The following is a 14,773-nucleotide window of genomic DNA, read 5'->3' on the forward strand; positions in this document are numbered from 1 at the left end:
ACTAAGATTTGAACCCACAAACTTCTGACTCAGAGGTGGAAGTGCTACCCATTAAACCTCAGAATTCACAGTTAATGCAAAAGGGCATTGAACTCAGTATAACCATTTGAAAGATGTACAGGCGTAAATGAAAGAGGAACTGAAAGAGAAAATGAAATTAAAGGGACCCTGGTGCCTATTCATTAACTTTTCACATAAGGGCACAATCCAAGCCAACACTTTTGCCAATGCAATGCTCTAACATGTCGCATCTCACAGCGATGGGCGTGGGTGAGCCTCCAGACAGCGACACCCTGGTTTTAATAGTTGTCAACTGGAGGGATCTAGGTACTTTGCCACATGAAGAGTAAAAAAAAAACTAATGGTTCTGTTAAGTAATTCTTATCTTCACTTGCTGTATGGTAGCTGGAATACAGCACTTTCCTGCCTTCACCTGCAGGGCAGTGACACAGCAGTGAATTCCACATTGCCAAGCTTCTCACAGCCAGACGGACAATGACCAAAGGCTCAGAGACGACAAAGAGCTGGTCCATTATGAATCCACTGACAGTTAAAGTATTCCTGGGAAACGGTTACAGAAACTTTGTACTCCTGATTAAGCATTCCAAGCTAAACTGCTTACAATTCACAGCAGGCACCACGGTCACCCTCAGGGTTTTACTCCGGTTCCCCCGATCTACAGGATCATCTGAAGAGGGACAAAAAGAAAGGGTACACACACTCAGATCAAAGTATCCACAAGAGCTGCAATGGCAGAAAATCTAGGAGTTCAGAAACGGATCAGCCGTAATATAGAGGATGGCAAACAGGCCTGAGGGGCTGAATGGCCTCTTCATAGCTCTATATATCAGAGTGCAGTTTTTATTCATTCATGGGATGTGGGAGTCATTGATGAGCTACCTTCTTGAACCGCTGCAGGCGTGTGGTGTAGGTACACGCAAAGCGATTTCTCCTGGCAAACTGGCAGAACTGAGTGACCCGCTAGGCCATTGCAGAGGATATAGGAGTATAAGAAATAGGAGCAGGAATACACCGTTCAGCCCTGCTCCGCCACTCAGTACGATCATATATCTAATCTTCTACCTCAACTCCACTTTCACGCACTATCCCCATATCCCTTAGGGGAGTTATGGATCAACTACGTTGCTGTGGGTCTGGAGCCACATGTAGGCCAGACTAGGTATGGGAGAGTTTCTTCCCTAAAGGGCATTAGTGAACCAGATGGATTTTTACAACAATCTGGCAGTTGCACGGTCACCATGACTGAAACTAGATCTTTCTTCCATATCCATTTAATTAACTGGATTTAAATTCTCCAGCGGCCATGGGGCAATATGAACTCACTGATTCCAGATCATCGGTCTAGGCCAATGGATTACTGGTCCACTAACAATACCACAGCGCTGGCATACTGAAGGTATGAGCCCTCTTCACATGGATAGCACCCTTGTTAAATCAGTTGGCCTATCTCATATCTCATCCTGATAGGTTGAAATACTGTGTGCTTTCCTCTGCCTTCTTTTAGGAGAGTGGTGAGTCCCCATACTTCTTATCGATATTAGCACATCACTGTACCTTTGACCTTTGATGGGGGAAAGGACCCCTTGTTCATACCTTGTTTTAATGGGTAAAAGGGCAATGCTCCACCACACGCCTCATCCTCAGTCTTCACCACCACCACCACATAAAAACTGCTGTTTGGGAAGTCTTTTTTCTGTCAGGAAATGGAAAACAGAATAATAAATGCCTGATCATGAGGAATGGAGCTGCGCAATGTTAACAGGATCCAAGCTGGTTGGTGAAGCCAAAACAAAGACACAGAGCTTTTCTTTCTTGAGTTTATTGACTTGTTCAGCCTCAGAGCTCTCCTCCCACGCTTCCCAGTGTCCCAGCCGTCCCCCATTTATAGACTCTTTTGAAAAACAAAATCAATAAATTAAACTAAAAATCAAAGGGGGAGCGGTGGTGACAGCTTCTGGTGGGGCACTGTAACTAAAACAAAAATGTGAAAGGAAACTTACAAAATCAAATCAAAATGTCAATTGGAGATCCCCTATTTATATGTGCTCAAAAACAATTAATAACCCTCACCTTTTTCTCTTAACCTTAACAATGTAATTGACAAGACATTAACACACAAAACATGTTCTACTATATTAGACAACTCAACAGAAACATCAGATTAGCTCTTTAAAATGTTTTTTCTTTCTTCTTTCCACATTTGGTAATATACCCTTCCCCTACTGATTACTGAGATCTCTTTCTCTTTCTCTCCGTCTCCTCTCTGCTGTCTAAAGGACTGGAGGGGTGGTGGGGATGGGAGGTGGATGACAGGAGCCTACAGCTCATGTCCCTTCCTGCTCTGCTCACTCCCTGTGTGAATCTGTTCAGTCTCCACTCTCTGCCCCCACCTTGATGGCTGAACCCTGATCAGGAACTAGTATGTGGATTCCAGAGCTCTGTAACTACATCAGCCTACCACACATTGACCCACCCTACACATTATTGCTTTCTGAGGTACAATTGGATGATTCTCTTGGGATGTGTAGGATTTACCTCTTAACCTGCTGAACGGGTGAAATTTGGTTGGTGTTCAGAAGGGGGGTGTGGTTTTGCGCAAAGCTTGCAAACCAGCTGATTTTGCCACTGTGTTCAGCAACACTTTATTGCTGGGCATCCGATTAAGACCAAACAGATGAGATATATTACATAACTGGAGATCATCAAATACTCATAACACAGAGCCTTGAAGGCTGCTAATGATAGGCTTTAGTAAAACACACATACTCTCACGCATTGCTTCAACATATGAAAATTGTCTTTATATAGTACCTCATCAAAAGCCCAAAATGCAGAGTGATTCACAGCATTTGAAATGCGGTCACTGTTGTTATGTAAGCAAAGGCAGCAGCCAATTTGCACACAGCAAGATCCCACACACAGCAAATGAGATGAATGGTGTGTTGGGAGATGAATTAACCTGTTTTTGACAGTGTTGGTTGAGAGAACAATATCGTCAGGACACCAGGAGAACTCTTTGCTCTTCCTTGAATAGTGCCATGGAATCTTGTACGTCCATCCTGACAGACAGTCAGATCACTAGTTTAACATCTCACCCAAAAGATGGCATTTCTGACAGTGCAGCAGTTCCTTCAGTCATATCAGTCTAGGCCATGTGCTCAGAGGCAAGGGAATTATAAAGCTGACATAGACACTAATAGAAGACACACTGGTTAACTCAACCAACAGAACACACTTATTCTCACACATGTAACACTTAGCTTACCTGTACAGTAATTGCTGCTTTTTTAGTCATAGTTTGATAGGTGCCAATAAATGCAACATTATTGTCCAAATCATTGACTGGACACTGAAATAATATGGAAAGAAAGGAAGATTAGTAAATAAAGCCCCAGCACTAATGAGGTTTAGGTTTCCACAGAAGATCCACACCTCTTGGCAATCTCCTTATATTAACGGGTTCCTAGCTTCCTCCAGATTTTCCCTTGTTTACACTAGGATCCCCAATTGTTCAAAATGGCAGCAACTATAACCAGCTGCCCAACAACAAAGCATTTGATTCCAAGTTCTGGCAAGAGATCAACATACTTTTGGGAACTGGACAGGACAACTTATAATAGTGAGTCACTCCACCTTCAGGAGTTAAACAAAAATGAGTTAAATAGCCAGTGCTCGATGGCTACTATCTTCTTCAGGTTGGTTTTACATAAGATTCAATGAAGTTGACCTTGGTGGCTATCAAAGGTCAAAGTGCTTCACATCACCACATGTGGAGATTGTAGGATGGTAGCATAGTGGTAATATTACTAGACTAATACTCTGGAGACATAAGTTCATAATCCCACCTCAGCAACTGGAGGAATTTAAATTCAGTTGACTAATAAATGTGGAATAAAATGCTAGTCTCATTAATAATGACCATGAAACTACTGGATTGTCATAAAAACCCATTTGTTTCACTAATGTGCTTTAGGGAAGGAAATCTGTTGTCCTTACCTGGTCTGGCCTATATGTGATTTCAGACATACACCATTGTGGTTGACTCTGAAATGGCCTAGCAAGCCACTCAGTTATATTAAACCATCACAGCGGGTGTACCTGCACCAGTTCAAGGTGGCTTGCCCACCACCTTCTAAAAGGAAATTAGGGATGGGTAATAAATGCTGGCCTTGCCTGCAATGCTCATATCCCAAGAATGAATAAAAAAGCTGAAATGCATGAGAAATGGCAACAGGAAAACACAGTAAAAGATTGTTATTTGTCATATTTCCTTGCACTTTAGTTGCTGCCTCTTTCCTGAAGAAATTTCTTTGTTTGCAAGGGGCCTCAGATACCTGAGAAAGGCCTCTTGGTCCGTTGTAACCCATCCATCAAGGCCCCTAACCCTCAAGGCCATATTATATCATTCATTGGCATTTTGAAACGCCCCTAATGGTTTTGTCTCAATTCCAAACTGCTGTTTGGAAATCGCACACAGGTCCCATAGAGCTCACCAATTTTTTTTTTACTTGTTCATGAGATGTGGGCGTCGCTGGCCAGGTCAGCATTTATTACCCACCCTAACTGCCCTAGTTTAGAGGGCATTTAAGAGTCAACCACATTGCTGTGGGTCTGGAGTCACATGTAGGCAAGGACAGTAGATTTCCTTCCCTAAAGGACATTAGTGAACCAGATGAGTTTTTACAACAACAATAGTTTCATGGTCATTGTTTAGACTTTTAATTCAAGATTTTTATTGAATTCAAATTTCACCATCCGCTGTGGCGGGATTTGAGCCCGAGTCACCCTGGGTCTCTGAATTACTAGTCCAGCAACAACACTACTACACCATCACCTCCCTCCCTTCACTTACCAGGACATCCTGTATAGAGATTACAGAACAGGGAAATGCTGTATCTGATGTCACCTTCACAATTACTGAGTCTTCACCATCAGGAAACTTGTATTTAAAGTACTACAAACAAAGAACAGAAAGAGAGGGTGAGTCAACAGAGTTATGCGGTAGATCATCTCAAGCTCCCATGCAACCCAACACTTGGGCCCGCGTTACCATTATCATAGAAAGTGCTCTGGGATAAAGAGGCCAGCGTAAGGACATTGCAATAGCTTTCAGTGTCATGGATTAGGAAAGGGAAAACTGGCTAGGTTTTTCTGCTCCAATATCTATCCAGTGATCTCTTTTGTGGGCACTTAACTGCTAACTGCACAGTGTAGCAACAATAACAAATATTACTCACATTTATACCGGGCAATTGACATAAAGAAATGTCCCAAGTTCCTTCTCAAAGATGAGTAAGGTAACAGTATAGTCGCTGGATGAAGCCAGTATTGGAATGGCTGTGAGGCCCTCCTCAGTCAGACTTGTCAATCAGTGCCCATTATCTAAGCTCGTACGTGACTAACAGCCACTTGAGCCTGGAACCCAAGCCCAGAAAGGGCATCAAAACCTTTAGGAGAGGACAGGGGAAAATTCTCACAATCCAAGGCACCTTTTTCTGTTTCTCAAAAAGGATGCCGATCCCTTTGAGCTATCTCGACATGTAACTGAGGAAATCTGGGCAACACACCTTGCCCTCTCTCCCCCACTTCAATTCACCTTCTCTCGCTTCCGTCTGCAGATTTGCCACCCCCCTGAGTGAGATTGTTCAGTAATAAATGAGACATGCTGCCGCCTGCCCTCTGAGCATAGCCTGTTCACCCCCACCTTCATCAATGAACACCCAAATGTCCCCTGATACTTTGAAAAGATGGTGGATCCCCCAATCAGAAAAGGAACTTCCTTAGGCTGAGCAGCAATTTGAAGTATCAGCCGTTACCTGGGGTTGAGATGGTGTTGCGTTGAATCGGAATGGTGCCGCAGTTCTGTGGTAAAAATAAAATGTTTTAAACGATCAGCACATAATTAAAACTCAAGAGCCTCCACCTCTGTTGTATCAAAATGGAAGATTCAAGGTTCTTGCTGCCAATTGGGCTTTTTCTGACTTTAAAAAAAAATTATACTTGCATGGGACGTGAGCTGGTCATTGTTAGCATTTTTAACACGGCTAGTATTTATTGCCCATCCCTAATTGCCATTGAAAGCAGTTAAGAGTCACCACATTGCTATGGATCTGCAGTCACATGTAGGCCAGACAAGGTAAGGACAGCAGGTTATTTCATATCCTCATGACATGGTTGCTGGTTTCTGGTATGTGTAGCCAGAGTGTACTCTTACTCTGGTACTAACTTCAAACTTGTTTGTTGTCACTTGATATAAGATCAGTTACAGAGTAGTATGTCTCTCATGAGTACAGTCTGTTCCATTCTCTCTCCTAAGAGTCTAGCACATGATTGCTGATGTCACTGATACATCATGGTCTACATCATTCATTACCATAGCTATTCTATTAACCCATTACCCGACACCTCCCTCCAAGTATTCTATCAACTTCTTAACAATGTGAAACCATATTTAAAACTATTTACGTTGCATTTCTGTAACTCCCTTTTACTACTACAGATTCTACCCAATTCCTTTTCCTACTCTTCCCCCCCTCAAGTCACTATTATGAGAGATTCAGTCTCCTACAGTGTTCTCAGCTCTTTGGGAAGATGTCTTGGAGACATGCAGGCATTCCTTTGTTTCTTGGAGGACGTCATCAACAGCTAAGTGGGGCAGCAGCATTGCAGGGCTGCTGGTAATTGGGGTTTAGACTTCAGGACAGCTGAACTATAAGGACCATGGATCTTTTTCAAAGAAATACTGATCCAAAGGAGAGAAGACTTAAGGACATCAACACCTGGACTCTCTTGAACTAGAAGAGAAGAAATTAGGATTCTCTCAGGAATCTTCTGCTCCCTTGAACCACACTGGGGAAAGACCTGAGAAGAGGAAGGATCTTTAACTTCTATGAAGATTTTCCCAGCCGTATCATTCACTGCTGCATTGTGCATGAGAAAGGTATTGATGACCTAAGATTCTAATGAATCTGGACATCGAGAAGAAGAACGATGAAATTCTTGAAGGCGTTGCAGGAAATGAAGAAGAGATGATGACCCGATGGCAGTTCAGAAAGGACGTTCACTTTCTGTGGGCAGTGGTAACATTGCCACAATTTTCTCTGTGTGAGGCTACTCCACCATGGGCAATTGGAAGAATTTTTGGGGATAAGAGGATAAGACAACACCATTTTCTGCAATGGGATGGATCTCTAAGACGATATGAAGACAAATTTCCTGTATAGGATTCTGAAGATGCTGCCTCAGCTTCTGTGCTGAAGGACAGCTCTAGTGGGAAGAAGATTTTCAGCTGGGGCTGAATATGGACGACAATTTACTTTCCCCCATGGAAACAGGCGTTACCAACTCTCTGGCAGTGTGATCCTCTATTAACTCAAGCGTGGAGTCAAGCACTATTGAGACTATTTCAATTTCAGATTTTTTTTTTATTAATTGAAGTTTTTTAAAATTTAATTGAATTTAAATTCTACCAGCTGCTATGGTGGGATTTGAACCCATATCTGCTGAACCTGGGCTTCTGACTTAAGAGCCCAGTGACATTACCACTATGCCACCCTCTCCCCATCTGAATGGGTTGGTGAAAGGGCAGAAGTAGTGAATCAGGAATATCAGGTCAGAGCTGAGCTTTCAACTTTCTACAGCGCCAGTGATTTCTGTCACGACATTGCGTACCCTATGAGTTTGCTGTTTAAAACACGAGTTATTATTTTCTGATGTTCCCACAGAAAGCTAATTAGAAGGGGAACTCTAATTAATTTTTTGCTAACAAGTGATAACCTTAAGCATCATGAGACAATTTTGGTTGAAACAGTTATTCAGCCAATTCCATCTTATTCTACTGATGAGGTCATTCCTCTTCATTTACCCCAATCTATATACAATGGAAGCACAGTGAATCATAGAGTGGAGCCCCTAATGCATCTCCTTTGCTCCAAAGATCAATTTAGTTAGATATTAATCTGATAAGAACAGATGCTACACTTAGAGGAAAAGCCAAGAATGTTTTCAGTAGTATTGGAGGGGAAAATGGCCTTCTGGCAGACCTCAGTGGTGAGTCAAAAGGAACTCCCAGGAACACCATCTACCCACTGATCGCAATATCATCCAAGGATCTTCCATCATCTCTGCCTCTTTCTCTCACCTCATCCAACTGTCCTCTTCCCTCTTCCTCCCCTCTGTCATTCATCTTGGCTTCACCATCTTCGCCTCCCATGCTCCTTGTTATTTCCTCATAATGCTCATTCTTCCCCACATTCTCCTCATTTTCTCCTCTCTCCCTTTCCTTCTTCACATCCATCATCCCCTTCATCTCCTCTGTTCCTCATTTCTCCGTCTCCTTATCGTCTTGCCACCTCCCCATGTTCCTCCGCCTTTGCCTCTGCCCCACCGCTCTTCCCCTCACTCCACCTTCCTCCTCTCTCTCCCCAATCTTCTTCCTTCTCTATCCCTCCCCTCATCTCTCTCCCTCTGTGTTCCGCTCCCCTCTCTCCCTCCGCCCATGTGCCTCATCTCTTTCCCACCTCAGTCAAGTTATCTCCGCTACCTCTAACCCTGCGTGGTCTTGACTAGTTTAAAGAAATTACACAATTAAATTAACAAATGGAAATGAAATTAACAGATGGATAAGGTTAAAACGTTCAGTATTTAACTGAGAAAAGTACCATTCCAAGGTTGATTTGCAATAGCCTTTTTCTGTACGGAGACCATCGACATGATAAGAACCTGCTGGTGAAAGGGCATCAAAAACTTACGTGTGGAGCCACAACCTGGTAAGGATGAAGCAGCCTAATGTATCACTGTGCTATTTCACCTACCTTAGGACAAAATGTTCTATGCGTTTCACATACAGTTGGACTGAGGCGTTTTTTTCAGACAGTGTCGAAACATCCACATAAAAGTATTGCATCTGCGATTCACTCTTTATCTCTGGTTGACAAAGCGTACGACTCACATCCTGATAGATGTATTTCCTCTGGTAGCTACAGGAGGAAGAGGGAGATTATATTGGTCTTTAACTACACAGTAAGATCTGTAGTGCTCAGCAGGGTGGTCCGAGAGGAAGGTTCAGTCTGTGAGCTTCACTGACCCAACCGACCAAACAGAACACTGGAAACCTTGTTTAGCTTTCTTCTTTCCTGGACATTTCAACAGGCGCTGGGCACATTCTGCTACCTCACCCAAGCCGCCATTCTTCATGTGCGGGTCCATATCATGAACGTCGCCAAACTATTGGACTGCGGGAACCATCGCCACTGAGCCCAACCCTGACCTTACCCAGAAACCGTTCCCAACAGAATTCAAGGATTGCAATCAGGATGGAGCTCGTTGGCTGATTTCCGGCCATCCTTCATTAACCCAGGAATTTAATGCCAATTCTAACACTCTTTGTCGGCTGAACATCCTGGATCACTGTTTGCCAGAAAAGAGAAGGCTGAGGTGGGGTGACCTAATATTTAAGATTATGAGGGGTTTTGATAGAGTAAGCGTAGGAAAGATATTTTCACCTGTGGGGGAGACCAAAACTAAGGGCAATGGATATAAGATAATCACTGATAAATCCAAAGGGTATTCAAGAGAAACTTCTTTCCTCAGAGAGAATGATTAAAATGTGAAACTTGCTACCACAAGCAGTAATTGAGGAGAACAGCATGGATGCATTTAAGGGGAAACTGGGTCAGCACATAAGGAAGAAAGGAATAGCAGGTCATGCTGATTGGGTTAGATGAAGTAGGTTGGGAGGAGGCTCGTGTACAGCATAACTACAGGTGCGGACTAGCTGGGCTGAATGGCTTGTTTTTCTGCTGCTCATTGTGTACAATTCCCTGTCACCCATGAGATGTGTACACTCCACACAGACTAGGAACTGAACTCTGGACTTTAATGAGCCGTGTGGTGCCCTTACCAAATGATTACTTGCAGAAGCATTTCGAATAGAGTTAAGGGCTTTATGTGGGGTTAACGCTTAAACTACTCAGAATCTATTCTTTGTGAAATTTGCCGAAGATGTTCGTGATGCTCGTTCACACTTGATCTGACAGGCAGGACTGAACATACACATTTTGTGGGGCATTAGCCAACTGCATATGCACAGGTTATTTATAAACTAGAAGCATACTGCACCAACAGGACTGATAGCTGAATGGGTTTAGGTAAATACTAAGAGGAAGGAGAGGGCCATTAATCTGATAATACACCCATAAAATTCAAATTACAATAAAAAGACATAACTGCACAAACAGAGAAATAAAAGAAAATGGAATTAAACACATTTAGTCAGACATAGCGGCTCAACTGGAGTCAATGTTGGTAAATTTGATTGTACAGGTTTTCAAACAATGCTTACAGGACACTCAGAGGTCCCTGGAAGCATCCTGGGGGGCCCCTGAAGTCCTTTGGATTCCTGTATTGACTGAGTTAACAATATTTCTGCTTCCTGCAATGATAACACTGCTTTCTTGTTTTGGTAGCTGACTGGGGTTTAGGAGAGTGAGGGGTGATTTTATTGAAGTATATAAGATCCTGAACGGCCTTGACAAGGTGGATGTGGAAAGGATGCTTCCTTTTGTGGGTGAGTCCAGAACGAGGGGGCACTGTTTTAAGATTAGGGGTCGCCCTTTTAGGACAGAGATGAGGAGAATTTTTTTCTCTAAGAGGGTTGTGCGACTTTGGAACTCTCTGCCTCAGAAGGTGGTGGAGACAAGAGTCATTGAATATTTTTTAAGGCAGAGGTTAATAGATTCTTGTTAGGCAAAGGAATCAAAGGTCATTGGGGGTAGATGGGAATGTGGGACTTGAAACACAAACAGATCAGCCATGATCTTAATGAATGGCAGCGCAGGCTCGAGGGGTCGAATGGACTACTTCTGCTCCTATTTCATAGGTTCAACTTACAGGGAGTCCTCTACGGCGATACAATTCACTGCTGTAAGAAGGCAACAACAACATGCATTTATATAGCATCTTTAATGTAGTAAAAAGTCCCAAGGGACTTCATAGGGGCATTATCAGACAAGGCACAAAAAAGACAGAACGCTGTCTCATTGGTAGAATTCATCAAGACCTCTTCATGACTAGCTATTGGCTGTGAATTGCAGCCAGCTGTTGCTTCCCATTCACTGATTTCAACTCAGTCATCCTGGCCTTCCAACTCCCTCCACACTGTTGCCACCTTTTATCCAAAAGAGTTTCTTCTCAGACATCACGGCCCACACTCTCCTCTGCTCCAGTTCAGGCCCATTGCTCAAACTCCACACCTTGATCTCCACAATCAGAGGCCAGTCTTTCAATCGCTGGCCGCCCTGCTTTCTCTGTAACTCCCTCCATGAACCGCTTGGCTTTGCTGCTGTTTAACCTCCCTTTATAAATCTCAAAAAAAGTAAATCCTCTCTCTCTGAACATTTTTTTAATCCATTCGCAAGATGTGGGGGTCGCTGGCAATTACTGCCCATCCCTAGTTTCCCTTGAGAAGGTGGTGGTGAGCTGCCTTCTTGAATACAACTGATTGGCTTCCTAGGCCATTTCAGAGGGCAGCTAAGTGTCAACCACACTGCTGAGGGCTGGAGTCACAAATAAACTAGATCGGGTAAGGATGGCAGATTTCCTTCCCTGAAGGACATTAGTGAACCAGACGGGTTTTTACAACAATCCAAGGGTTTCTTGTTCACCATTACTGATATGAGTTTTTTATTCCGGATTTTATTTAAACGAATTGAGTTTAGATTCTACACCTGCCGTGGTGAGGTCTGAACTCATGTCTCCGAATCATTGTGTTCACCTCTCCACCTTAATTTTTCTCAACTCATCCTTTCCTCCTTGCAAAGCACTCAAGACGCTTCTGTACGTTAAGGGGTACTACAAAATGGATGCTGACAGTGAAGCAGCTGAAACTACTTCAGTTAGTCAATATAGAAATCTGAAGGAACTCAAAGACCCCTAGAATACTTTCAGGGACCCCCCCGCCCCCCCCAAGCGAGCCCTGTTTGAAAACCTGTACCATCAATTTTACCAACATTGCCTCCAGCTGAGTGTCTACCTCTGATTAAGTAATGTTATGTACTCAAGCAGAGACAGACTGGGGCTATAAAAATATTTCAACACCTGGCTACCAAGTTCAAAAGTTGTTAAATTTTAACAGAATAGCAATTACTGGCCATGTTGTCAGGATCCAATTCTGAGGAAATGTTGTCGGCCTGAAATGTTAACTCCGTTTTTCTCTCTCCACAGATGCTGTCTGACCCTTAAAGAGTATTTCCAGCATTTCCTGCTTTTATTTCACGATCCAGTCTGCTTAGGATTTAACTAACTAGTAGACTTGTGACACGGAGGAGTTGTTGATCTGTTTTTGAAGTTACATTCCCTTTTATTTCTGGTATTACAAGCCTGGTTCTATGATGTCTTTAATCGGACAGACAGGTCAGCTACAGGTCAACTTCTGTGGCAGAATTAAAACTAACCCAGTTATACACAGACTTTGCTGTGTTACCTTGTGGGTATGGAATATAGCAGAAGCTATCTGTGCACATATTAAGCAAGCTAAATAGCAATCCGGGGCTTCTTTAACCAGGTTTTCGTGTCACATGTCCTAATATCTTTTAGCGTGCCTTGGTGTCAAATTTTGTCTGGTTATGCTCCTGTGAAGCACCCCGGGATATTAATACTATATCAAGGGCGCTAGGTAAATGCAAGTAGATGTTGGGGGGAACGCAAGGAGTTCAGAATGCTGGGGGAAAGTCCGCATTCTGTCATGCCTCGTCCAACAGAACACATCTCTCAGCTCAGAAGACAAAAAGAACAGCAAAGTTTCAGTGTAAAACTTTCTCAAGCATAAACAGTGCCAAAGCGTGGACTCACTCGTGGATCAAACTTGAGGTTGCCCTACTTGTTGCTGTCATGACTGAGAATTTATGCACTTATTGAAAAGTGACAGCTAGCCAACAAGAGACAGGTTCAAACCACAAAGGGGATTGCTGACAGGAACTCGAGCTTCACATTATGGAAAGTCAACACCTAGAATAAACTCTCTGGGTAGGACAATGGAGGGCAGTCTCTTTGAGGACCCCTGATGAAGCCAGACACAGACCTGGTCAGCTGCATTTAGGGCAGGCAAACTGCGCAAAGGGCACCCCAAGCAGATCTTAGGACACCAATTTTCATAAGTAAAGGGCAATACTCCTGTGCCGGAGCATGGGACCCGGACACCTCCTTTCCTGCCTTTACCAACATGGTGGGTGGTGCATATCTGGTGTGGAATGTTGTCCGCCATTTTGGATGTTTCGGTGCCTGTTTGCAACTGAGAAATAGGGACACCACCAATGAATTTCTAGGCTGTTTGATTCTGCTAAGAATACGATCAGTAGCGTTGCTGCATAGACAAATAACTCAAGAGGTTTCCTAGTCAAGAGATCGGCAAAATCACTGATTTGCAGTTTTCACAGAAGATTGGACTTAATTACAAATCTGCTGCTCAAAACGCGGTAAAAATCCCCAAACCCGTGAATATAGATTTGACCAATTCTGTCACTGTGAACCAGCGATCCCGAGGATCTTTTAACCTGGTCTGGGGATAAGGATATCTTACTACTTGCAAAGTGGCCCTTTCATAGGAAGCTGCTTAATCGTGAGGAGAATGGGAAGATGGCAGGAGAGAATTGAAAGCTTAAGGGGTGGGGCACAGTTACGGTTGAATAAATAGGTTTTTAAAGAGGTTTCAGAAGAAAGTGGGAAGACAAAGTAGTTGCGGAGGAAGGGTCATGGTGGCTTGAACCCCTGATGTATCTCAGACAACCAGCATGGTCAGCATAGGGGCTGGGTTATGAGTCCATGTTTCATGTAGGAAGCCTTCCCCACAGGGAAAACATTGGTCAGAAAATTGTAGACAGTGAATTCCTACATTCCTGATATTCCTCCCAGCGGGTGAGGCTTCATGCTGGGAGTGTACACTTAGCAATTTACCCCTTGGATCACTGTAAATTTAATTTTAATCCCAGATAAAAACAGACAATGACAAACTGTGACAAAGCAGATTGCTTGATCAACACCTCATCCATTGGCTCAAATATCCACACTCTCCACTATTGAGAGAGTGCAGAGAAGATTTACTAGGATGTTGCCGGGTCTTAAGGAGTTGAGTTACAGGGAAAGATTAAACAGGTTAGGACTTTATTCCTTGGAGCGCAGGTCAATGGGACTAGCGGAATAATATTTTGGCACAGACTAGAAGGGCTGAATGGCCTGTTTTCTGTGCTGTAGTGTTCTATGGTTCTATTGGTGTAACCTGGCTTGCCTAGAGCACTATAGATACATATTTGTCAAAGCACCTTCAGCAGAACCTCTCAAACCAGGAGCTTCCACCATCCAGCAGGACAAGGGCAGCAGGTGCACAGAAACACCACCGTCTCCAAGTTCCCCTTCAAGCCACACATCAGCCTGACTTGGGCATATAGCAGCCATTCCTTCATCATCACTGGGTGAAAATCCTCAAACTCCCTTCCTAACAATAGTGTGGATGTAACTACAGCACATGGACTACAAGAGCCCAATCAGTGAGTGCAATGTTTACAGTTGCTGTGACGCCATGGAAACGTGTTGAATACGTGGCATAACATACATCATCGGACTTCACACAACAAGGAGGTGACAGCGAAATATTGATCTTCGTTGTTGATTTCTTTGTGCCTTGAGTTAGAATGTCGTGCGGATGATATTCTGTTTCGGAAGAGCAAAGGGCATGGCAACCCACCACTGCAAGGGCAAT

The 14,773-nt window shown here is 43.5% G+C and overlaps 1 protein-coding gene across 1 annotated transcript in view; it reads right to left on the reverse strand.

Moving 5' to 3' along the window:
- sidt2 (SID1 transmembrane family, member 2) overlaps positions 1-14,773 on the reverse strand; it is a 70,850-nt gene that overhangs the window by 43,910 nt on the left and 12,167 nt on the right. The window contains exons 3-8 of the mRNA XM_078532705.1: positions 8,835-8,999; positions 5,838-5,883; positions 4,874-4,975; positions 3,287-3,370; positions 1,615-1,714; positions 623-688 (exon numbers count right to left, since the gene is read on the reverse strand). Coding sequence (XP_078388831.1) covers positions 623-688; positions 1,615-1,714; positions 3,287-3,370; positions 4,874-4,975; positions 5,838-5,883; positions 8,835-8,999 — 563 coding nt within the window. The remainder of the gene's footprint in view (positions 1-622; positions 689-1,614; positions 1,715-3,286; positions 3,371-4,873; positions 4,976-5,837; positions 5,884-8,834; positions 9,000-14,773) is intronic.

This window comes from Cetorhinus maximus, chromosome 2, assembly GCF_964194155.1.
Source record: "Cetorhinus maximus chromosome 2, sCetMax3.hap1.1, whole genome shotgun sequence".
In the NCBI taxonomy this organism is placed as follows: domain Eukaryota; kingdom Metazoa; phylum Chordata; class Chondrichthyes; order Lamniformes; family Cetorhinidae; genus Cetorhinus; species Cetorhinus maximus.